The sequence below is a fragment of the Styela clava genome, chromosome 15 (genome assembly GCF_964204865.1).
Source record: "Styela clava chromosome 15, kaStyClav1.hap1.2, whole genome shotgun sequence".
NCBI lineage: Eukaryota > Metazoa > Chordata > Ascidiacea > Stolidobranchia > Styelidae > Styela > Styela clava.
The window spans coordinates 8,894,898-8,922,064 of record NC_135264.1 but is presented as its reverse complement, the minus strand read 5'-3'; the positions used below and the strand labels follow the sequence as shown (position 1 = coordinate 8,922,064).

Below are 27,167 nucleotides of genomic sequence, written 5' to 3'. Positions count from 1 at the left end.
TAGGATACTAATTGCAACCTCTAGACTAGAGTTCCAGACTCTGGCCAGGATGCATTCTCAATAAATCACAATCCTGTGTCATCGCTTGTGCAAAGCTTCGGGAGGCACAAAACACATTATATTCCAAAAGTAATACATTTTATTTTCTATAGAAAATCAAATTACATACGCGAAATACACTTGCATTTACTAATTTCCAATGAAATAAATAATTAATCATAACAGACGAGTACGACATTGAGACTTCGCTAAAAAGCGAATAATCTTTCCAACGCGACGAAGCAAGAGGCAAGCTTGTCTCAAATGGCGTATTCATAATATCAATAATAACTACACATTCGTACACGCATTGCAAGTAAATAAAATTTAAATAAAGTTGAAATCGCTACAGCATATAATTAATGAAGTATGACGCGCGAGATAAGCGCCTTGTAAAAGTAAAATGTCCAAAACGTGGGCACAGGAAGACAAAGATATCGAAATTTATAGTAAAGTAATATATATATATATATATGAGCCTAAACTATACAGTTCAGTTCCGCACACAAACCATTTCGATATCCCGACGGGAAGCACCATGAATTTGCAAAACCATACCTACACATTAAATTTATTCTGAAATTTCAGGTATATATATATATATATAGTGACCGAAAAAACAGTACCCATAAATTTTTCGATTACCTCGATGATAATGGAAGAAATTTATTTAACACTTGAACTTATGCTGTTTGTGTATGATTGTACCCAAAAATTTCAGAATTTTAGGACGCTCATCGCAAAATCACGTTCTTTTAAGACTTTATAAAGTCTATATAGAATATGTTCCGAATGACCTGGGTTTTAAGGGTCACAATCCAAAACAATGATTAGTACCGATCCAAAAACACACCAAAAGTACGTAAAATTAAAAAAGAAACGTTCAAGGCGATTCGTCACTGAAGAAAGATGTAGTTTGTCATATCTGCATGTTGCTGATAACGGTCGACTTTTCCCGAAAAACAGAGAAATTGTATTATATGGTTCTCTGGCGCCGTAATTTTGCTCTTATAGACAAGGAATCGCCCAGGCTTCGACCGCCGGCTTCCAGTTATTTGTAGTTCATCTAGTATCCAGCATTGTCATGTTGGGTCATACTAAATCCCACTTGTAGAAGGCCCGGACGTAGACTGAGAGTTTATATTAGTTGATCCTGGACATGAAGTGGTGTCGTTTGACTCAATATTCGTTCGACATATAGGGCATGTATTATGCTGTGGAAATAAATGAAATAAAATAAGTAAATGCCACGGGCGGTATTAATCGGTATGGCTGGTGATATGCCAAGTGGGGCAGGTTTCTTTGTTATTTGTTGGATAGATGGGCGAGGCCGCTGGAAGCTTACTTTATTTTTTCAAATTTCCCATGTCCAATTGATATATTGCTTCACGACTCGCATATTGCCTATACTGATGTGAATGTGGGTGGGACTTATCTGGAACTGTACTGTAGACTGTAGTTAGGCAGTAGACCTCGTGTCCATTTATTTGAGCATTGCTCTTAGGTAGTATTATGCAACATTTCGGTTCCAACAATGTTCAAAAATTATTTTCTCGTACACGGCATATTATATTACCCTATTCAAAATATTTTAACTTACCAATTTCAACCACTGATCAATACACTTTATATGAAACATATGTTCGCATGGTAATCTCTTTGCTTTATCATCTTTTACAAAACTTTCCATACAAACTGAACAATCTTTGTTCGCATCTGAAAAATAAGTTAAATAAAAACTTGAAATTTCTTGCTATTCACTTCAATATTAGTCACAAGCCAAACAACGCCAGTTACTGAGGTACTTTCTTATGTCGATTGTGTCATCATCGAAGTGCAATTTTAGTTTAAACTGGATTTGCCACATTTCGCTTGCTATTATATCACTGGAAAACGATTACCACAATGATGGCGCAATCGCCATTAAAGTCATGATTTATATTTTGACGACATAACTAAAAGCAATTTCTTCCGTTGGAAACCATTATTTCTAGTCGAAAACATTTCTTAGAATTGAGGCTTAGAGCAAAACCCCACTAACATATACAGAAGCTCATAGGAAAATCAGAAAAACTTGAATCTTAGTCATATAAACACGGCGTGAAGGAGAAATAACCTAATTATCCTAAATGTTATTTATTGTTACCTCAGTTGAGATTAATCAACATAAATGCTTCGTGGTTTTGCGTCAATTATCGGGACATTACACAATTTACACACATCACTGGCGGCGACAAATACCTAGAGTGTTAGTGTCCCAACCAGTTGGGGAGACCACTGTCTAACAGCGCGAGCGTATTAAATCGGGTCAAATTCATAGACAAACGACTTTGTATTCAGATATTTTCGATAAATAAGGGTTATTTTATTAGAACCGATATTTGTTGCTTTTATCGGAAGACCGTGATAATACGATTCATCCAGTGGTATGTGATTTTTATCTTCGAATTTGAAGAAAAAATCTTTATTTCAAATATTATGCGATTTTGGTTAGGGTTCATCATTAGCAATTAGTTGGTGAACGTACATGTTATAAAATCAGTCTGTCCATGAAGCAAAACTCTTTGGTAAAAAGCATTTACATTATTATGTGTTTTCAACTATTAAATTCACGTGGTTATAATTGCGAAAAAATAACAGAAACTACATTATAAGGGTCCTTTCTACCATATATAATGTGGTGTTTCAAAGAACCAAGGTTGAAAAGTTTAGTTTAGATTTGAAACGAATGATAAGAATATTTATCTGGAAATATGATCAGGTAATAGACGAAAATAGAGACGGCCAAAAGTTCAAGTTGTTCAAAGTTAACGACATCATCGCGCAGTTCGATTGTCAAAATGAACGAAAAATAACCAAGAATTTTTGTGTAATTTCAAAATTGATGCGCAGATTCGAACTCTGATTGTAAGATCATAAAATTACGTCGAATTGTGGAAATTTTGATAAAACTTGGGGTTTTCGGTGTAATAAAACGCTATCAGATGTATGGTGAAAATAATTCAAATTTCGATGGTTTAATTCGCTTTAATCAATTGAGTTGTTTGTAATGTGTAATTTTTTTCAAATTCGTGCTTAATTAGGCTTATCTTGGGAGACTAGCCACTAAGTCCGGTGGCGCTTATATTATATACGCTTCACGAATACATATAAATATTGGTCATTTTTGAGTCATCAGCAAATTTTAAAACTTATTTTAGCACTTTGTGTAGGCGTAAGTCTGATCAAGATAACACCACATGAGCCAATATTCATTCTGTAAGTTTAAATATTAAACAGCGTATGCGGTTAAAACACATTAACATCCTAAAAAAACTCTTTTCAAATAGCTTGACGTAATATCAAAAACACCAAATGAGCCAATCATTTCCAAAACCGGGAAGAACCATACACGAACGAATAGAAATAGTGATATGCCCTTGATTTGACCCTTATTCTCATAAATATTATATGTGAAATTTAAATCTCAAGGGACCTAAAATATTGTTCACTCTTATTTTACGTTTACGTTGCGTCGTGGGGGATATGTAAGCTAAAAGAAGATTGTATCTTGATATAAAATTGGTTAATATTACTATAGTGATAGCTATTTTTAACGGCAACTTGGGATTTGTCAGGCTTGTGTGTGTGTAGATCAGATTGGACATGTTAAATATACCATACCACGGATTACAGAATAATTTCAAAAACACCTAAATTTTGAAAATTTCAAAATCGATATATGAAAATATTTGAAAAAAAATTCCGCGTGAATATATTTCCAGAAGAGAATAATTCCCATTAGATATGTTCAATCAGGCAAATGTGTAGCTTTATAGAATTCTTTTAATTAGGATTTTTCAATATGAAAATCAGGGCTTAGCTCCGGCCTCCGGTCATTGAAAATGACAAATTCTTTTCCCAAGGTTTTGTTCAATATATATATGTATTCAGAATCGACAATTATGAAATATCCTATTCTTAATACATTCCAAGGATATAATGGTTCGCATGGGTTTCACAGCCTTTGCGGGATCTTGCATTTGGATTAGGTTTTGACGTAAGGCCGAATTATGCGGTTTCTCTCCTTAGGTAAAAATGACGTAGCTCAGAGTTTATCGATAAGTCGACTAAAGTTGAAAACTTGAAAGCTAGTATATGCTAGTACTTTATGCCCAACTGAACCATGCTATTGAATCAATTTTCAGATATCTACTCAACAGAATGAGTATATGAGTATAAGTAGAAAACCCCACTCTCTCTCAAGTCAAATATTGAGAATACATGCCAAGCCATTGATGAAATACGAATAATAGATGCCTATACTGCCAGTGCTGTGTGACACAATATAACAAATCCATGATAATATAACTTTAGCGAGCAGTGTGATAGTTTTAACAGCTGTTTCTTAACATTTGCCTAAATTATCGAATAATATACTGTAGTCTTTATAGAGTTAGAGCTTCAATACAACGTGCTTTGTGTGTATTTAGATAAGGCTTTTGGTGTGTTTGCCAGGTCCTGAATTGAAGTGTGGCTTGTGAATAAGTAAATAAAATCAGAGGTCGTCAAGAGGGCATGCGCAGGTCGCGACGACGCGGAACCAAATCCGGAACGCAAACATTGATCTGTCGTTAACAAATTGATTCTTTTTGCCGCGGTTTTCGCCGTTTTTATGTTTATTCAACAAATTTTAAGAAGAATGTCGGCGTTTGGCCTTTTTAGTGTAAATTTAACTCAATATTTGGCATAGAACATAATTGGATATTGCAAACAGATATGATATTACGATCACGAAAGTGCCTGTTCCAGGCCATTGGTATAATTGCGATCATATTAGAAGTGTTCCATGTTAAATGTGAACTATTTGTTCCTCTATAAATAATATTACAACCTCCGTACGACTACTTAATTGAGAGGTGACATTCGGTCATTCTTACTATTTTGAGTTAATAAGTAACTGGGATACAATCACCTGGCACTTGCCCTGTACCATGACAAAAATAGAAATATATTTCGCTAATAATATACTTTATTTTTTTGCTTATGGATCAGATTTTCAATGCTTTTTCAGAAGAAGTACAATACATCATGAGATTGTAATCGCATAAAAACACTTCTTCATGTACATTGTACATAATGCTGCTAAGCTATTTAGAGCCAATCATGCCATGAGTCTTGAATTATCTCGTTTAACGGGTATTTACTTTTAAGGTTTATTCAGGCAAATTTACATAAAGAAACAATATAATGACAGTATACAACACTTTAGGGGCGAATTCTAAACAAATTTAATTTTTTTTTCAAGTCTAGATGGTGTATCTGAATGGTATTTAAGCCAAGTACCATGTACTAGCATTTTGGTTGTGACTTATTATATAAGGTGATAGGTGAATTTCTTAGTGAGTACATGTGAACTTGCTTCAGAGCAAATTAAGCGTATGCATCTAAAGCTCAGTCGTGCGAAAAGTCGTTGGTCGCTAAAGTATGGAAAAGCGCAGCCGTCCGCGAAACGTGTTTTTCGTCTCTTGCTTTTAAAAGAGCATAATTGAAAATCGTTTCCTGCGATGGAGCAGGCCGTGGTTCACAAAGAGTTCATCGCATATTTTTAATACGGACGAGAGAGAACGAAACCTATTTGAAACGTATCGTTGGCGACGTCACTCGACGAAGCTATAATCCGTCGTCGATGTATATGTGAGTATTACTAGCACTACCCGTATGTTTTCCAAACTGACTTTACAAAAGATTACGGATTTTTAATGCTATTTTCCGTAAGAAAAGAATCAAATAAGAGCTTGGTTAAATGTCATCGTGTATAATTAGCAATGCGGCTCTCGTTTCAATCTATAAGTCTGTTTCGCAAATAAAAATTTATTAAAAAGTTATAAAATAGCTGACGGCCATTCCAATATTGAAAACATGTAACATATCAATTCCGTAAGGCTAAATAATACCATTACGCAACTTTTCATGAGTCAAAACAACAACGATTTTATCTTGTTTGTAACAGACCAGTCATATTTTTGTTTGTTTGATAATATTAAAAAAATAAAACTAACTAATACGAAGCATCATTTGACACCAAACCATAGGGACTCAAAATATTAAAATTTCATCCCTGATTTTGTATGATATCACCACCAGTTTTTTCAATGTGTCACATTGATGATGAAATTAGCAATTCTCCCCAATCGTATTTAATTTGATGATAAGTAGATAAATAATCTAACTGTAATCGGATACAAAAACACAATATTAAAATTCTGTTTGCTATGTTGGGAAGCAATAAAAGGTCAATGCCACAAGCCATGGCCGAAGACTTTTAAATGAAATGGGTGAATGATATGTTTCGCTTTGTGTTCCCTCTACCTTCGCTGTAAACACGGCTCTAGATCAGCGGCCATCGATACCAACTGAATTTATTTCACGCCCTGGGTAAGATGGTGGACATGCGTTTAAAAATTTTGAATTTTGGCCAAAAAATAGATATAGATACGTCCAAGGCAAATCTTATATTGAGTTCTTACTACGATTATAGATTATCCACTCGCGATTATAGATGATTATAAATTTATCCAAAAGCCGAAAGACGTCAAATCGCGAACTCCCTAAACATTACTACGTCATATACTTTTAATGGAAATCAAAACCGAATTCCTCAAGGATAAATAGCGAGTAATGATGTTGTTTTCCACTCCCTAGGAAAAACGCCGTTGTTTACCGTTTTGAATTACGTATGTAGACTATCTCGTTTGCATTCCCAAAGAATGTGTTATTAAATAATTTTTGTGTTAGTGCTTACGTATGGTAACATTCATAACGTTTTGATTTAAAAATGCATACTATTATATCATCTGCAATCTTAAGGGAAGATATAATTTTAATAATTCAGGACGATGGAAACGTAAGCCCAGGATCACCAATTGCAAAACGTACTGAAGCATGACTGGCTGGAATTATAACGCCTTATATACGATAAAAAAATTCTGCCAGCCAGTAATGACTTAACATTTCATCACTGGGTTACGATCATGGCAATTTATAATAAGGTAAACTGGAGCGTGACCGGCAAGAACAATAACGCCCTAAATACGATAAGAAAATTCTGCAAGTGATGACTTCACCTTTCATTACTGGGTTACGATCACGGCAAGTCATAATAAGGTAAACCATTCAACTTACCGACATGTTCTTTGGATATCGTCACAGTAGATAATCTTTGAATGGCGGTCTGTGAAGCTGGAGGCGCACCGGAACTCTCCAACTGTCCGAGAAGCTGTAATGCAGCATTAATACGGTCTAAGCAATCAGATACAGAAACCATATTGCTTGTAGTAAAGTTAATAAAATAGTAGTGAAATTCTGACGTGAACAAAAGCAAAAAAAAGTGGTTTTAGATTTATCATTTTGACACGTGGATGAATCATACAACTAAATCATTCATTTTTGAGCTGTAAGTCCAGTTTTACTCTGAAGAACAAATAAAGTTATGCTTCATTGACAATGCGAGCCTATTCAGCGTAACTTTATCGTACGATCTACCTCAATCTAGTACTGTAACATAAGGCCAATCGCTACATTGTCCATCCCGAATGGAATCACTTTTGTCTAACCCTAAGCTAAGTAGGTGACCTATGGTGGTTTACCTCACGCCGTAGTACCGACAATATTTGATAAAAAGAATTGTTCAATGTATACTTTAAAATGTAATAAGCACAGGATAACACGGGTGAGAAAAACTCGAAAAAAAAAACGCTGGTCTTTTTCTATCCTTCTCCGAATAATCCCAACCTAAACAAATAATTCTAGTCTATAAGCAATGCAAAAAAAAATTCTAAAGTTTCAACAATATTGTCAACACTCGACTAGCGACAATCCGGATGCTACCGATCTTTCGTGTTATACTTGAATACAAAATTCTAGAAAAAGCATTATCTATAAATCTATTCGAGACGAGTATTCTTCGTCGCTTTTTTTAATCCTTCACATATCATTGAACGTGAATTTTAAAATTGCTGAATGTGCGCAAACAACTTTAATACGTTTTGCTTCATTTTAAAGCAAACGCCAATGAAGCGTGAAAATAACATAATGAGGGGGAAATATTCTGACAATTCACGCTTCAATGATCAGGGTTAGTACATTATACTGAGAAACATAGTAGCATCTGAAACCAGCTTAGCACGGCAGTAACAGCATTGGAAAATTTATGGATTCTTACAGATGAATAAATCGATTCGACATGATGCTCTTATCCGCCTCACTGCAGAGGATGCCTAATTGCACCCAGAAGCCAGAATATATCGACTGAGCATAAAGTGCTTGCCACCACGGGTTTTATATCATCGTCTCGTGTATGCCATAGCTCAAAAATCTGAAGCGAGAGAAATTCGTTCTCACGAGAAGAAAAAATGGCCGTGCGTGTTTACATTTTGTATTAGGTTAGCTTCGGCGAGCGAGACACCATTTATCGATTTGTGTCCCAGATTGAACTCTCGTTGAATCGTGTTTAAATCTGGTTCCGTAAAGTGCACTTCCGGGGGCAATAGTTCACAGTTCGGATACGACGTAAGCTCATTTTCACGGAAATGCCGTATGGGAATTGATTTGCATATTAACTCAAAAGACTCGTGCGCTACTTGGGGTAACAATAATAAATGGTAATTAATTAATAGCTTATTTTTGGGCATCCAGTCGCAGTTTCATCTGCACTATAGCGTAATACCTTCTTCTGATATAAACTCCCGTGCTCGAATTTATTACTTAAATATTGTGGCCTAAAATATGAAATTCCGTATATATAACTTGTGATAGAAAACCCAATCAGATTCTGCGGTCTCTCACCGGGGTGCAACTTATACTCACTCGCTAAATCGATTTTGACATTTCGTGTGCTCTACGGCTAAGCAAGCAAAGCACTTACTGTGGGCCAAAATCGGCGAAGCAAATATACCGCAAGTCTTGGGGCTTTTCACCGTCCATATTCTGGTGATTCTACTAACGGGCAACTACCTAAGCTTTGTAGTGGTTTAATTGCATTCAGTATAATGGGCTTGATCTCCATGCTGTGTGTTTAATGTCAGTGTTAAACAGGGATGCCGACTGTCACCTCACTTGTTCCTGTCAAATTTTGCTGTTTTGAGATATCGTGCGACCAAAAGTTGCTTTTTATATCAGAGTAGTAGGAATAACATACATTTAAAAAATCGTTTCATTATTATCAATCTTTACCATTTCTTGCTATTTTGCGGTATGAATTCATTTCCGTAAGTTTTTCATAACAAAATAACACGTCATTTAAATAGTATGGTCATTAAGTAAAAAAAAGGAGTGTCCTAATGTATACAAAGACTTGACATTTCGCGAAATAATCCAAAATAGACATTTTGTGGCGTACGGAGAAGGTTAGACAAACTTGAAGTGACATCGACATTCATCGCCACTCTATATATAGCAAACTAGCGAGGAAGAAATAGTGACGATGCAAATTTCGATTCGATTAGATTAAAAATGTTTAAAATATATGTCTAGAGAATAGAGATGTATATTTCTTTATTGGGAAAGAATGGAAAATCAGATTTCTACAATAAACATTATCATGATAATGACCGAGAATATTTCCAACCCGGCAGAAAGGATTTATGTAATTTTTTATTGAATTAAAATGTAACGCTTGCCTATTTCAGTGATTACATTTTTCGATTGGGCATATAGGTTCTGAATTGTAATAAATTTGTGCTGAGACAATTAAAAAAAATTAATGGTAATAATTTATATATTAACTAACGAATACTGAAAGACAATGTAGCCGTGTGAAGTTAGTCAGGTAACGACGTTTGAAGCGGAAGAGTTTTAAATTCAATTAATGCAATTTTCTACCCAAATCGACTTCAAAGACAAGTCGCATTATTGCTTTTCAGACGAACTCATAATTCACACCGCATCTCTGCCTAAAAATTACAATTTTAAGAACTAGTGTTCCATATTCGAACAAAAATGATATTCTTGACTAAGACGATTCTGCCAATACTTCAATAATTCGATTCCATAGCTCTAAAATTGTATTTGTAACATGTGCAAGGAACAATTCATAGTAAAGGTTACTTTTGATAGAATCCCTTCAATGACCCACCACTATATCAGTATAGGTAACCAGAGAAACGCAAGGAGATAGATAACCTATTATAACCCAATAATTATAAAATTTCTACTCTTAAGTACAATCAAAGAAAACAAATCATATTAACAAGCAATATAGCATCTACGAATTGAGACGCAAGGTCTTGCAGGATTCATATTATCAATAAAATAATCAACTTCACCTGGATATCTTGTACGTGTTTACCAAAGGATTCAGTAAATATGTCTCTAATTCCGAGAAACTATATCGGAAAATCAAAACAAGCAAAAATAATGATTTTATCTCAGTATCAGAACAATGCACGTTTTCCGAGAACATGGTAATCAAAAAATGACGGTCAACAGTTTCTGCCCAGTGATTGATTTATTATTGGGATTCAGGAATTTCTCCATAAAGCAAAACATAAAAATAGCGTCCGTTGCGAAGGAATGAACCTCAAATCTATTTTGCTATATTTATTCCTGACTAGATTTCTGACTACGGGTAGGAAAATTTTTCGACTCCGACTCCATCTGCATGTGAACCAGTTTTTGATAACAAAAACTTTTGCGTATGCAAGCATTCTTTGAAATAGGCTGTCCAGTACGCATTAGTAAACTTAATACTTTTTTGATTTTTTTGGGGAAAATTTTTTTTGGAGTTTCCATCGTCATCTAAAGTCTGCAAAACGACTCTACGGAAATCATAATTTCGAATCCGACACCGGTGATTCAAAAATACGCTGCGACTCCCGTGTGAACTTACGACTTCACTCAAGTGGTAGGACTTGAACAACTGCTTATGAGCGACCCCATCATTCCCTACGATATCACTCATTCTAGTGATTTGTGGGGACCCAAAACAGTAACTCTTAATCTAGAATACGTGCTACTAGGTTATCTTATCACAATCATAAAAATTTCCAGCCTAACATCAACGAGAAAAAAATGACTTTGTCATGATAACCGCATGTTGATCACTACAGATAACCCTACCTGACTTATTTCTCGTGCTAAAATTTGGGCAAAATTAGACTTTCTAGGAAATAAATAAATCTGATAATGGTGATAAAAACAAATGATGGGCCGATAAAACAGTTACTAGAAAAGTAATTTGAAAGTCGTGACACGACTAAGGAGAAATTTTAAACCGCCTGTATAGAAAGACAATGATGTTGACAATCAGAACATAAGAAGATGATATATTACCCAGTATTGTACAATTTGTACTTTTCTCATAATGAATAGCGGTTAAAATAATGACACCTCAAACATAATCAAAGACACAAAAAGCCATACATAAACACGATTCTGTTTACAAAATGTATCTGCGCATATTGGAGGATCCTATTTAGTTCTCTCCACCAAATGCGGCGAGCAAAAAAGTTTGCTCTTTTTGCAAGTTTGCTTGAAAAAAGATGGCCATCATTAAAAATATCGGCGTATCGGTATCGGCGTTTTTCGTTGGCATCGGATCAGTTTCTGCGATAAAAATGATATCGGTACATCACTAGCTTGCACGCGTAATGTTTTTTTTCTTTGAATTTAATTTTCTCCGAAGTCGGAGCTGATATATTTTATACGACCCAGAGTCGGAGTCAAAATTTTTCTTAATCCGAAAAACTCTCCCAAATTTCGAAAACTTGCTTCCGATTAGCCAAAGGATTTCATTGTAACGATTCCATCACATTAAAACAAATTACCGGTAAATATACAAAAACCACAATTGGCAATAATATAAATTCAGAATCTTATGTTATGATCGAAAATTATAATCCCATTCATTACAAAGTTGTTTCACACATAATATAACACGAAGAAGCTTCAATTTAATTAACGCAAATATAAAATGTTTTGTCAACATACAATGCTGCCGCAAACAACGGGAGAAATCGCGTTGCATTGTTAAGCGTCATCGGCTACAAGTCATGACCTTGAAGTGTACTTCCAAGAAATACAAGATTAAATGACAAGTCAAGTTCAAATTACTAGTGAGGCAACATAATAAGTGAATAAATATTCAAGGATTTTCGTAAATGGTATGCAATTTCAGTAATTTGGCAGTTATAGACGCGTTTTTAACCTTTATGTGACCTAACGATTGCATTGGGAGTTGAAGACCATTTGATTAAATTAGATTGATTGGGATAATAAATTTGTGGTTTTTGGCACTCTGGTGTTAAAAAAGGCCAAATAGTCTGAATATCTCAGATGTATAATATTTTATTTGGGCTACACATACAGATATTACAAATAATCACAAGTAATTTGCCTTCGGTCAGCAGCAGATATCTCGTGTAGATAGAGGGCAGATAACAATTAAACTTGCTGTCCACTGAAATTGCGTTTAGGTGAAAATTCCTTCTATTTCTGAGAATATTCTAAGGGTGGGACAAAAGCGAACAAACATTGATTGATCCGTCGCTTACTCCCCCCCCCCAAAAAAAAATCTTGTACCAGCCAGACTGCCAGTGAGTAAATTCCATATTACTCCTGAATTGACTATATTCGACATAAATTCCAAATGTACATTATATTGTATTTTGTTTGAGCAATCCCGCCTCAACGTTATTCCGTTATTATTAAATAAATACACCACTTTCAGAAGAGCTACCAGAGAGCGTCGTGTAAGTAATTGGGGGTCGCAGAAAGGACAAGTGTCTTTTGTAAACTCATTGAGATAAATATGTAACTGGGTTGTTTATTCAATATATCTCGAAATGCGTTCTTAACATAACAAACCTGCCTTTTGAAGATATATGAGCGCTGATTCTGAAATTGTTTTTGTAAAATTCAATAACGTACACAAACACATTTCTTGTTCGACGAATAGTAAAGGGTTTCAAGGCACCTGTGCCTAATTTATCAGTTGTGTGTAGAGATAACCATTTATATAATGTCCAACATAGTATAGGGCCGAAAAATGAAAATTTTAGTTCTAGCCTACGAACATCAATGAAAAGGTACTTATGTGGAGGAGAATATTCGACATTCTGAATTGCCAATCCATAGGTCTCCGACAATTTGTTTTTGAAAATAATTTTCCATGCGAACTCGCAGCACAAAAGGATTTTTAACTATTCTGTAAAATAGTGATATCATATCACTTGCGATTCAGAATCCGATTCGTCTAAAATATTAACTAAGACCTAACTACTAGGACGTCGCGTCCACAGTTGCTAAAACATACCATCGATGCATGGTTTTCCTGAACTTCTGTGGAAGTTCAACGAATTCCGGACGCGCTTAAAGTATGCTATAAATAGAATTTTCGTGAGATATCAGCGCCGATATCTTGTATACAAGTTCATCGAGCCGCACCTTGTATATTAATTATCAACAATGGCTAAAAGAATAAACGTGTTTATAGCTTGCAACGCGATAAAAAATCGCTTTTATAAGCAAAATTGAGATTTAAATCTGTCGACAAGTGCAATATGTCACGTACTCTAAAATAACCCAGGCAGTTAAAAGATGCTGAATTTTTCAATTCCGGGTGGAGATCTCAATCATATATATATCCAGGGCTGTGGGTGGAGTCGAGAAAATTCACAATCGACTCTCGACTACGAAAAAAAAATTTGATTCCGACTACCACAGTCATGCGGAGTATGAAGATTCCAAACGAAATTAGATATATTCGAAATTGAAGCTTTTGTTAGAAAATTTGTCATTTATGTGGTGAAATTTTGTGCAAAATATGCTAATTCAGATTCATCGGAATCGAAATCAATTATTAAATAAAATTCTTGAATTCTTGAACTATTCGGACACAGACTTATATTTTCCTGCTTTAGGCCAATACCAGGATAAAATTGTTGTATCGCTCTGTTAAAAATTGGTAATAAAACGTAAGCACTTGATAAAAATACCACGCGAACGATAGAATACAATGAACGAATTTATTATGGAGATACCATTCAATTCGCGTTATTTTAATTAAAATATATTGACAGAGACTAACTGACAAAATATGAGGAGAAGAAAATACTTTGCGAGTCAATAGTACTCAACCGCGTAAAAACTTCACAGATCGCCTCCTTTACGACCACGCTACTTTTGCCAGAACAAAACGGCAAAATATGAGTCAGTGATCATAAAAATATGCCATAAATATCAAGACGTTTATGACCAACGATTTTTCATCAAAGACATCCTGACAGCAGAAATAAATTGGGACCATACTTGATAAAACATTAAAGCCTCGTCTTGAGGAGAACTAGGAAAATGATTTGTGCTTTGAATCGACGGAATTTGTAATGTCGTGTTTTAGCTCCTGAGTCATACCGTATAACATGGTAATCATAAGTTTAAAGGATTTTCATATTTTATCGCCACCGTAAAAAGATTAACATAAAAAAATACGGAAACCGTCATAGCTTAAGCGCCAAGCTATTAGCCAAACATTTTCTAACGATTTGAAAACTTTACACGTTGGAACAACTATTTATTATTCGTTATGTTATAAAATTTGTAACTACTTTTATGAAAATAAAGAAAATTTATTTAACACTTGAACTTCTGTTTGTGTATGATTGGTTCAAAAGTTAAGGTTTCAGCAATCTAGGACGCTTTGCACACAAGTTATGTTCTCTCTAAAATACTCTGAATGTCTTATTTACTTTTACGAAAAGAAGAAAGTTTATATAACACTTGAACTTCTGTTTGTGTATGATTGGTTCAAAAGTTTCAGTAATCTAGAACGCTTTTCACAAAAGTTATGTTCTCTCGAGAAAATGTTCCAAATGGCCTGGTTCTGTTTTTGGGTCACCTTGTATAATGTATATAAATACCCCGTGTTCACTAATTGTACTCTCGCTTTACTCTTAGAAAATACGTAGGTCCAATAAAAAGGTCCAATCCTAAATGCAAAAAGAAATGAGATGTGCTGTTTTGAAGTTCAGCTACTTCGAAAGATTGCGAGAGCTTTAACTACGGAAGACGACGTTGCAAGGTCACATTTTTTGTTATATCTGATAAAAAAAAGGTGACATCACTAACCCGCAGCCGTTGAAATTTGTCATATAAACAATACTATGCAATAACATATATTTGTTTTGTATTGAAGTTTACGTGAATATCGAATCAAATTGGCGCCCTGGTCGTAGATTGCACCACTGATTAGACAATTGATTGTTGCAAGCATAAACTATTTGAATTTTACAATAAACATTGAAGTTCACTTTCTTGAGTTTAATACATTATTTCTGTTCGACTGTTTTTTAGGTTCATTATTTTTCTTTTAAATTTATTTTACATATTAAAGTTGTGATTTGGTCGGTTTTATCTAAAATAAATCTCAATGCAAAACCACACTAGACGATGACACGTTGAATCCGTCGAAGTGGTTTTGGCTTAAATTTCACGACCGCCTAATATAGGTTAGAATGCGATCAAGAATCGTATACTTTTTGTCGAAATACGTTATCAAAACAGATCGCGAGGAAAATTCTCTCAGTTATCGGTCGTTTTCGAAGGTGAATAGTTCACTCGTAATTCGAGGTAGAAGAGAGAGAGATTTCGAGGGGCCACGACCTCGCTTGTGTTTACTTTGCCCGCGTGGCCGCCGAGAAAGATGGTGTCGATTTCGGCGAAATTCGTTTTTACGATTTTAGCGCGATTTTGTGAGGATAAACTAAAACCACATATTAAATTCTTTTCAGTTTGAAAGGTTCAGTAAGAACGGTAAATGACATTTGCGGTCTTTTTATGAAACATAATATCCTCCATATACAATAACAACTTGCTATTTGTTCACAGCGCAAATATTATTAATTAATATTATTAAAACAGAAAATAATACAGAATTTGAATACTAGATTAAACTTGTGGCTCAGTGAATCTTTACTCAATTTAAACGACATAAATGGATATATAAGCAAGAATGGATAACGCGGATAGTAGAGCAGTTATGTTATAAAAGTTATTTTTGCAGGGGGCGCCTTGAGAAATACTACATAGTCCCATTCGCTAAGACAGCGTCGAATTTTAATGGGGACTGACATCGTTGTACCATATATGAAAAAAAAATTGATACTGGTTTAATAACAATTCATAATTTAAATATTAAATAAATAAAGTTTATATCAAATCTCAATTCTGCATGTAGCTTTTGCAAGAAATTTTCACAACTTTGCGCACAAGAACGCATCGGTCCAATAATACATACAGCTGGATAATAGCCAACGTCGATAAATTACAAAAATAAAAGAAAATTTACACACAAAGAAGAATAAATCAATATCCATTCCACGGACTGATTTTATTAAGCTTGCTGGTGCGCATGAAAATTCTAATATCAGACGGTTGTCATTCCGATAATTGAGCACTGCCCTGTCTTTGAACTTGCAGTATCAAGCAGCAATATTTTCTGAATGTCAGATTGGCGTGAAAAATTTTGTACCGAAAAATTTATCGCCATATGACGCAACAATATATAGATCTTCATAAAGCCGCTGAGATCGTCTTCCGATAATGTCAAACAATGAAAATAAATTATAAAATTATATACATATTTACATTTATACAGAATACAGCCTATTTCGTGGGGCTTTGAAACATTTTTTCGCCTAATTAATTGTTTTATAACCTTATACAATATTTTTCTCAATTTAATCTCGAACGAACGGTGATATAGAACGTTACGATAGGTATTCCGCGGAATTGAATATTAAAAACTAGACAAGGCGAACTCTAAAATCGACGACGATGACGCTTTCCAGCCACACACAAAAATCAGATCTGAACTTAGATGTCATTTGACCTAGGTCGCCTATGTTACTGTGGGTTCATGACCGAGATAACGTGCGTAGATAGACATGTTGCATAACTCGATATCATTTGGAGTCACCTAAAAAAGTTTGCCCTCGAGAACGCTGGCAACGAAAAAGAGCGAATGTCACCACAGAAGTAGTTTATAATTTTAGTGATAAAACCCGTATTAGCTGTAACGAGACCAAAAACTAAAATTTCTTACCGCATTTCCCCCGCACAGGAGAAATCTACTGAGGACGCAAAACGGTTATTATTCCCCAACAACGTTCCATCTAAGAGCTTGCTTAGTTGCGCAGAATAGGGCCATGTAAGCTCCAAAAAAAGATCTGCGCAGAAAATTAGAAAAAATAGAAAAGAACACGACATTTTAATACTTATGCAGTTCGTGGCAGAACCAAAGTACTGCGTGGGGATTGTCGGCCAGCCTAGAGGGAACGTTGTTCCCCAACACATTTTACCGTTTTACAGGAGGATAATATATTAACCCTGAGAAAATCTCAAAGATGATAACTTCGTTTACAACGACCAATTTTCAATTCTCTACAAAAAACGTAAATTAGATCATCAAGAAGTGTAAATTTTGCTGGCTTGTAATACTTTCTGATATCTGCCATATTTTGCCAACACTGAGCAGTTATTAACAAAACAAAAGTTCGTTAGGAAACCACATTAATAGCTTCAGCTATTTGTATACATATGACCATGATGTAACACTAACACTATGGTTAAATGTTCTAGACTAGACGCTTTAATCAGTCTTATATCTATAAGTAATGTCGCCCGGAAACATGCGACTCACATAAAATGTCAATAATACAAGAAAAAGCTTTTATACTGAATTCATTTATGACAATTTCTTATAAAAATAGGGCGCACAATGAAATAATTGATCTCGAATCAAGTCTACGACAAGTTGCTAGAGTAGTGAAACTTCTAAAATACATAAAAATGGAGCGCGAACATCAACGTTGCGATAGGTGCATTGACTGCTGATTAAAAAAGACTAACCTTCGTTCATTCCTATCATCATTTTTGCCATGTTGTGCAAATATTATTTATTGCCTTTTAATCCCTAATTACTGTTGTTTAAAATTCAACATTCAGTATATTAGTGCCGTGGTCGGCAAACTTTATGTATTGGCGGGCAAGAATACACATTCCGCATTGATTTCCGCCTACGAACAATCGCAACATCAACACTAAATTATGGCGAACTCTCGACTCGTATTCCTGTGGTAAGAGCCTGCCACAATGAGACTTGAATGTGGCTGTTTCTTAATTATTACCAAACACAATTCATTGTTTTTATATACTCATCGTCGATGATGTTGTTTCTGTGTGTTGGTCAAAGCGTTAAAATCAACTAGCAACAACTTAGTTGTCATGCAGTACGTCACAAAAGAGCGAGTACGAAGTAAGTAATTCGTTTTAAAAAAGCTGCTCACAGCAATATGTGCTTCCGAACGCGCAAATTACACGTTTTACATTGTCATACAGATGAGCAGTTGGCGCAGTCCCGGGTCTGGGGGTGAATTTCGTACTTGCAATGACACGTTTCGTAATGACGTTTAACATTAAACCACGTAGTAACTGTGATACTGACTTGGTATATCCAACAAACAGGTTTCGGAATGCTCATGAAAGAAATATGTTGTTCGATCTAGGTACTTTGGAATGTACGGCTCTTGTCGCAAACTTATTATTGTTTCACAGATATTTTGCTGCCAAATTTTAAAAATCAAAATCAACCAAACTATTCTTTTTTTAACATTTTTTGCTATATGCATTAAAAGTGAGGTCGTTCATAGGCAGAAAAGAAAAAACATTACTCGGGCCGCAGTTTGCCGAACTTTGCATTAGTGTAACTTATAATTCCACCATAGCAGCAAGGCTGCAGTACTAAAGGAGGTTGACAATGCGACATCACATGATCTATAGCGATTTACCATAATATAAATGTCCATTCATTATCAAAATACTCTTGTTTCCTGTTGTTATTTTGTTCAGTTTAATCATCTCAAATTGATCTAAAAGTCATTGCCTGATATCGTATAGTGTGTGTTCACTTTACAGTGAGTGTTCACTATTTTGGTGGATGGACATGTATTTGCACGTTATTAACTTTATCTGCATTCTGTCTGTCCTTTTGTCGCTGTTATATTGTTTCTATATTGTTTCGCTCTATGGCGGAAAATTTCAAAAACATTGATTGACTGATATAACACTCCTCATAAGTACAATATCCGCTCCACTGAGATCAATAAATTAAGTAACATCTTATGACGGACGAACTATACAAAATAAATGTATGTGATGAAAAGTAAACTATAATTGTTGATTTTTGCTATTTGTGTCCTAATTAATGTAATAGCATAAAATTCTGTTGACTCAGAAATAAAAACTCGTTTCTTCACTGTACATATATTTCGACTTCCTTTGTGCGGCTCACGCTTTCCAACAACAAACTTGCAACTAGTCATGCTATTTAGCATTCCAACAACAAACTTGCAACTAGTCATGCTATTTAGCATTCCAATTAACCTTTTGAAAGACCTTCTATTCAAGATAAGGATTACATTGTACTGATCACGCCACTCCTTGGTTACAACTGCAGGAATGTGGTAAACATGAACAAAAATACTGACTCGTTGCTGACACCTTGAGGATTTCATTATACTTCTGCTTTTTAAGCTATTATGAAACTTATCATTGGATAATAGATATCCTATTTCATCTATTAGGACATACAATTGATTTTGAGAAAACATATTATAGGACTAGTACTAGGGAATCATAGACTTGAACCTAGTGGGTCAGGACGCTTATCAATCTATACAATATCCACAAAGATACAGGAAATTTGTGATAAGGTTGGCCTTCCAAGGCTACACCACTACTCTACAACATAGTGGAAAATAAGTTCTTACTCGTGTTATAACATCATCCAGTCCATTCGATCCCCAAGCATAATCTGCTGGGTTGCCATGCAGTGAAAACATGCCCCTGGAAAAGACAAATGGGTTGTCACTGTCAGACACTCAAATGTTACACAGTGTATTTATTTCATTCCACAGCATTTTGATATACAAATTATCATCGTGAAAATTAACAACTTGAAAAATAACCTGGATGCCAAATAAAAACTAAAACCTTCATACACGGTAGAAGTTCGCCTATATCACTTTGTATAACAGCACTATCCTATTACCACAAGACACCTTTCAAGTAAAATTGAAAGTGTCTATTTTCCATTTGACTTCCCAAAAATACAAACATAATAACTGAAAGAATAGGATTAACATATTTATCTCGAGGGAGAGTAAAACCGATAAGATGGCTTAATCACATGACAAACAACAGCATCTTATACGTTTTATCAGTCCATGTCGGGTATGGTATTAGTTAGCCAGTTATTTGTTTCAGATGTATATATAGCCTTGAACGCTTCTGAACGCTTAGCACAATGCGCCACACCACAGAGTCAAAGAGTTGCATATGTAAGATAATATTACGTATTCCAATTTCCATTCAAATTTATATTTACCACTAGTGCCAGTATTATTAATAAATCTTGATTTATTATTATCCAACTCACAGAGGGCCTCCTGTTCCACCTGTGTTAAATATTGCAGTGCCTCCTCCTCCTCCAAACATAGCACTGGGATCTGCACCGCTGATGAGTTGTTGGAGAAGTCTGAAAAGTTTCATTGAAAGATAAATTCACACCAAAATTTGTTGCATAGTTTGTTGAAATTCAAATACGCGAAGCAACGAAATTTTTTTTAGAAAGTTTATAACAAGATTTCAACGATAGTCGACATTAAATCAACAAATGAATATGAAAAAAATCGTGAAATGGAGCTCTATAAACTTTAAATAAGGTTTTGAAACTAACTAATTTATAAGTTGAAACAATCATCATTAGCTCACATATAGGAGGATGAATTCACGGTTGCAAATCAAAATTTCAGAGAACTATATTAGTCACTTACCCTTCCACCAAAGCAGTTTGTGACATTGGGTCTGGTGGTCCTCCTTGATTATTTTGAGGATTTACAGCTCTAAGGGAAAAATAAAATTACATGAAATAATTTGTCATTACCCGAATGCCTGATTCAGAATTTACATGTTACCTACAGTTTCACAAGAAAATATGATGGGCATTCTAGGCAATAGGCACTGTATATTCGGCGATGTGGCGCATCGTGCTAAGCGTTAGAAATACGCTCGCCGTCGCACCTCTAATTACCCTGCGTGGGTCCGCAGACTCGAATCCCATGCGAGATGGTTATGTGCGAGAGGATTGCTGGACTCTTCGCCGCTGTAGGATGGTTCCCGTAAACCTCTGGCCAGTTACGACTTCCTCCACCATAAAGTCCATGCTTTAACCATTCTGAGGTGTTCTGGGTTATTTAAAATCTTTGTTGACTGCCATCTCACCTTATCCTCAGATTATATCCGGCCACTGTTGGTCTACCTCCATCAGGTTGTTCCGATCCAGATGTGTTTGATTCATTAGTTCTTTGCTGTGAAGAACCTGAAGCTGCCAACATAACAGAACAACATTAATTACTAATTGATAAAAGTTCAACCCATATAGTAATGTAGTATATAGACTGATAATAAATTTCAACATATCTTTAGGCAATTGTAAACGATCACTTTTTTTTTTAAACATGATATTTCGACTTCCAAGATAGCATATGTATTCTCACTTCCACTCACAAGTATATTTCCATACAACAAAATCTCTCTTTACAATCAACATTTCTTTATTTTTCTCGTGATAAATTTGCTCAGCACGAAGTCATGCACTCTCAGTCGACAAGAGTACTTTGAAATGAAGAAGATTGTTGTTCCTTTAACTTACGAACTCAAGATAGCACATACACATTTTCATGACAAAATCCCTGTTCGAAAACAGACAATTCCTATAAGAGAGTTCACACACACACGCACATACACTCGACAATACTATTTCTGAAAGAAGAAGGTTGTTGAGCACATATACATTTTCATACGACAAAATCCCTGTCCCAAAACGAACAATTTCTATAGGTACACACACACGTACATGAACACACTCAACGCTACTATTTCTGAAAGACGAAGGTTGTTGAGCACATATACATTTTCATATGACAAAATCCCTGTCTCAAAACGAACAATTTCTATAGGTACACACACACGTACATGAACACACTCAACGCTACTATTTCTGAAAGAAGAAGGTTGTTGAGCACATATACATTTTCATATGACAAAATTCCTGTCCCAAAACGAACAATTTCTATAGGTACACACACACGTACATGAACACACTCAACGCTACTATTTCTGAAAGAAGAAGGTTGTTGAGCACATATACATTTTCATATGACAAAATCCCTGTCCCAAAACGAACAATTTCTATAGGTACACACACACGTACATGAACACACTCAACGCTACTATTTCTGAAAGACGACGGTTGTTGAGCACATATACATTTTCATATGACAAAATCCCTGTCCCAAAACAAACAATTTCTATAGGTCCACACACACGTACATGAACACACTCAACGCTACTATTTCTGAAAGAAGAAGGTTGTTGAGCACATACGCATTTTCATATGACAAAATCCCTGTCCCAAAACAAACAATTTCTATAGGTCCACACACACGTACATGAACACACTCAACGCTACTATTTCTGAAAGAAGAAGGTTGTTGAGCACATACGCATTTTCATATGACAAAATCCCTGTCCCAAAACGAACAATTTCTATAGGTACACACACACGTACATGAACACACTCAACGCTACTATGTCTGAAAGAAGAAGGTTGTTGAGCACATATACATTTTCATATGACAAAATCCCTGTCCCAAAACGAACAATTTCTATAGGTACACACACACGTACATGAACACACTCAACGCTACTATTTCTGAAAGAAGAAGGTTGTTGAGCACATATACATTTTCATATGACAAAATCCCTGTCCCAAAACAAACAATTTCTATAGGTACACACACACGTACATGAACACACTCAACGCTACTATTTCTGAAAGAAGAAGGTTGAGCACATATACATTTTCATATGACAAAATCCCTGTCCCAAAACGAACAATTTCTATAGGTACACACACACGTACATGAACACACTCAACGCTACTATTTCTGAAAGAAGAAGGTTGTTGAGCACATATACATTTTCATATGACAAAATCCCTGTCCCAAAACGAACAATTTCTATAGGTACACACACACGTACATGAACACACTCAACGCTACTATTTCTGAAAGAAGAAGGTTGTTGAGCACATATACATTTTCATATGACAAAATCCCTGTCCCAAAACAAACAATTTCTATAGGTACACACACACGTACATGAACACACTCAACGCTACTATTTCTGAAAGAAGAAGGTTGTTGAGCACATATACATTTTCATATGACAAAATCCCTGTCCCAAAACGAACAATTTCTATAGGTACACACACACGTACATGAACACACTCAACGCTACTATTTCTGAAAGAAGAAGGTTGTTGAGCACATATACATTTTCATATGACAAAATCCCTGTCCCAAAACGAACAATTTCTGTAGGTACACACACACGTACATGAACACACTCAACGCTACTATTTCTGAAAGACGAAGGTTGTTGAGCACATACGCATTTTCATATGACAAAATCCCTGTCCCAAAACAAACAATTTCTATAGGTTAACACACACACTCGACAATACTATTTCTGAAAGAAGGTTGTTGAGCACATACACATTTTCATATAGCAAAATCCCTGTCCAAAAATAAACATTTTCTATGGGTTCACACACACATACACACACTCGACAATACTATTTCTGAAATAATAAGATTGTTGATTCTCTGCTGAAAAGCATTTAATTTAACTGACTTGTATTTGAATCCATAGACGGTCGCATACTAAACGAGAAAAAAGATATCGGATCTGGAAATACAATGATAAATTTAGGTATACAAAAACCAATGATGATAACAAAACAATATTGCCAATCAGTTGTTTTAATATCTTCTAGCTTAAATGTAAGACTTTTTAAACATGATAATAAATGTAAAAGCCATTGACAATAAGAGCAAAAATTCCAATCAATATTCCTCTTTGATATTATGGTTCAACTCTATTAGAAATGTTCCCAAAATTAAGAAAAAACGTACCAAAGGGACCGTCGTTGCCAGAGAATTCTCCATTCGGGTTTGCAATTCCTGGTACATAGTTCATGAAACTTCCCCCCAATAGCTGGAACAATTACAGTAATGAAATTATAACAACAACAAAAAAACAACAAATTAATATTTTTTCTTAGGACTACACCCACCAACTAACTGAGGATGTAACAAATTGAATATGCGCAAGTGGGAAAGTAAAAGTTCCTCATTTTGATTCGAATTCTTCAAAGATTAAATAACATTATAATATATTACCAATCAATCAAAACTTGGACTGGGCGATTGTTTCCCTTGCTATTGAAACAATAATAAGATGGTAATTACTAATTATACATCTACACTGGAAATGAGGTAATAAAACAACACTCAGACAGTTTATCTGCCTATCTATCATGACGAGTTGTCTGTGTAAGCAAGTTATCCGCCTCTCGTTTTAATGAGTCATTAAATCATGATAATCCAAATATTTTAACTTTTCATATGCGCCAAGCATTCAATTGTGACTATCTATCATTTGTTGTTAATCGCGTGTATTGAATTGATTCAATAGTTGGTCTTGTGCATCTCATAGTATCGTAATCAAATATAATCAAAATTAGCTAACTTCCAGTGCTGAAGCTGCACCATTGTGATATTCTTCGACATCTACATCCGATTGAGAAGATGTATCAAGGCTGAATCAAGAAATTAAAACATTTATTAAAATTTCACACACCTAATTTTATCCTTTATCGTGGTTGTTATATTATGACTAGATTCATCATAACTTAAATCGGCATAATGACGTAACTAAGCATTTCAAAATCGTGTTTTTGGGGTATAATTATAGTGGGCACAAAATTTTCTATAAGAAACATCCGACCAATGATAAAATTGTGATTATTCAAAACAATCCCACAATTGAAAGCAGAGAGACGAATCTTAGAAAAATAGTTTAAAGATATGCAACTACATGCCAAGTTTCAGCTCATTATCTATTGTTATCAAAAATCTATTGTTAAATTAATGCCTGCAGAATCGTTGTTATCGCAAAGTGGTCAAACCACTCCGAGATAGACCATTTTAATCACAAAAAGAGTAATTCTAACAAGATTACACAATTGATTCGAACCTTGTATCATGCTCAATTTCTTCAACAAATCCAGAACTGCAGTGAGGACAGATTAAATCCTAGCAAAAATAAAACATAATCGACTTTGAACACAGATAAACTCTATAGCATAAAATCCTCATATTCATATTGCTATCTTGCAGTCTTGGCAGTAGGGCACAGATTCTCAGATTCCAAATTTGATTTACTTCAGCAAATCGAACTATTTTTCCCCGAAGAATCCAATGGTGACGTTTTTCGCTTTAGGATAGGATTTACATATTTATCCTGGGGGAGGGGGGCAAGCTGTCTTGTGAAGGCGCGTTTACCCCCACTGTTATATTTGATGTCTTCTAATGCGTGGGCTATTCTTGGGATCGGAGAACTGTGTCAAACTGCTTGGGAAAAAGGAAAGCCCATGGACAGCTCAATAATGTAATGTAGAATGTGCTGCCATACCGGTACTAATCGAGATGGTTATAAAATCGATAGAAGGCAAGGCCTGCTGTTAACCAAAGGATAATCAAAACTCAGTGTGTGAACAAAGTACTTTTCAGACTTTAGTTCTAATACAGCCATTGTCAAAAATAATGAAATATGGTCAAACAAAATGAAACTTACTGTAGAACTTTGACGAAAATGCCTGCTACATCCATGGCAGAAAAAACGAGCTGGATCCACTGCTGCTTCCGCCATTAAATTGAACAGTAGTTCCCTACAATGCCTACCAATTTCCCCCAAAACCAACAAGAAATTCTAGAAGAATCTTCAGAAAACGCAGGCAACGGTATGGCAACTACAAAAGTTCCCAAAAATCGAGCAAGTCATGCCAAATTTTATGAGCCCTGTCAGGAGAAAACATATATCTTTAATACTGAATATAAATTCACAACACAGAAATATACATTTTTGCGCAGTAAATAAGATTGAAATAAATAGTTCTTGAATAAATTTAAATTATAGAAAATAAATTTTAAAATAACTTCGCTTCCTATATTCAAAAATGTGGCAAGGGTTATTTCTGTCAAGGTCAAAGGGTATTACACAGCTCATGACGACGTTGAGAAGTTTTTGTTTCCTACGCAAATTTAATGATTTTTACACATTTCAAATGATACTCATATCATAAAAATAATATTATAAAATAAAATATTGTGTATAACCGATTATTTGGTCGTCATGTAGCACTGTTTGTGCGTGCCTTTCGTGCTGTTTCGTCATCAGCGCAATCGAGGTCGCCGCTGATCGTTTTCGCAGAATTGAAGCATAAATAATCATTTTCTTGGGGTATTTTGGGAGACGATTTTCGTAAGTATGATTCACGTGTATAAATTTTCTCATAAATTTCCCTATTTTGATTGATAAAAGCCATTTGGCGTGGATAATGCTGTATAAGTATATACCGGTATTTATTTGTTAATGTTGTTTTGTGAAATAAAATTTTTCTCTCGTTTTGTAGTAGATGTATACCGGTATAGCGTACCGGTATAGGTACGTAGTAGAATCAGATTTTTTTCGAAATTTCCAGATTTTAGTCTATGATTAACTTGTAGCTGTAGTCTATAGCTTAACGCATTTTAAAGTATGACAGGCAAGGAGTGAATTTTATTTCTGTTATATTTTTTTCGTATTGCTGTATTGATGTCTGTTTGAATTTTGGTTGACAATTAGGTCTGGGTTTGGGTTGACAATACTTTAGATCTAGTGAAGGGAAAAAATATATATTTCGCCCAAATCTTAATTGCCTAATGTAGTTTTTTAATGTTCATATTGTTTATTGTTCATCTATTAATAACAGCAGAACAGTAATACTTCATAGCGTGCCACAGCTAGATAACATCTTGAGGTTTTCTGTGGTTCCCTTCACCTGCTGACCTGTGAATAATTTTTTTTTTTTCTGTTTGTTAATGCAGTAATGTGTTCCTAATTTTCACATGATGATGAATAAATCTTAC

At 35.0% G+C, this 27,167-nt stretch overlaps 1 protein-coding gene across 1 annotated transcript; it reads right to left on the bottom strand.

Moving 5' to 3' along the window:
• Positions 1 to 116: 116 nt before the first annotated feature.
• On the bottom strand, positions 117 to 26,069 carry LOC120333911 (E3 ubiquitin-protein ligase RNF126-B-like). Its single transcript, XM_039401307.2, has 12 exons — positions 25,834 to 26,069; positions 25,234 to 25,292; positions 24,727 to 24,796; positions 24,111 to 24,192; positions 23,830 to 23,883; positions 21,355 to 21,457; positions 20,907 to 20,975; positions 20,510 to 20,608; positions 19,842 to 19,917; positions 7,204 to 7,297; positions 1,640 to 1,755; positions 117 to 1,253 (listed from the first exon to the last, which is right to left on the bottom strand). Exons 1-12 carry the CDS (start codon positions 25,906 to 25,908, stop codon positions 1,137 to 1,139), a joined length of 1,014 nt encoding a protein of 337 aa, XP_039257241.2. The 5' UTR covers positions 25,909 to 26,069; the 3' UTR covers positions 117 to 1,136.
• Positions 26,070 to 27,167: the final 1,098 nt, after the last annotated feature.

Bases quoted from the DNA above. Each gene is read 5' to 3' on its own strand.
- LOC120333911 (XM_039401307.2), bottom strand. From the start codon at position 25,908: ATGGCGGAAGCAGCAGTGGATCCAGCTCGTTTTTTCTGCCATGGATGT. The intron at 25,293-25,833 runs GTAAGTTTCATT...TATTTTTGCTAG, and splicing joins ATTTTCGTCAAAGTTCTACA to GATTTAATCTGTCCTCACTG. The intron at 20,976-21,354 runs GTGAGATGGCAG...TTTTTCCCTTAG, and splicing joins GGATATAATCTGAGGATAAG to AGCTGTAAATCCTCAAAATA.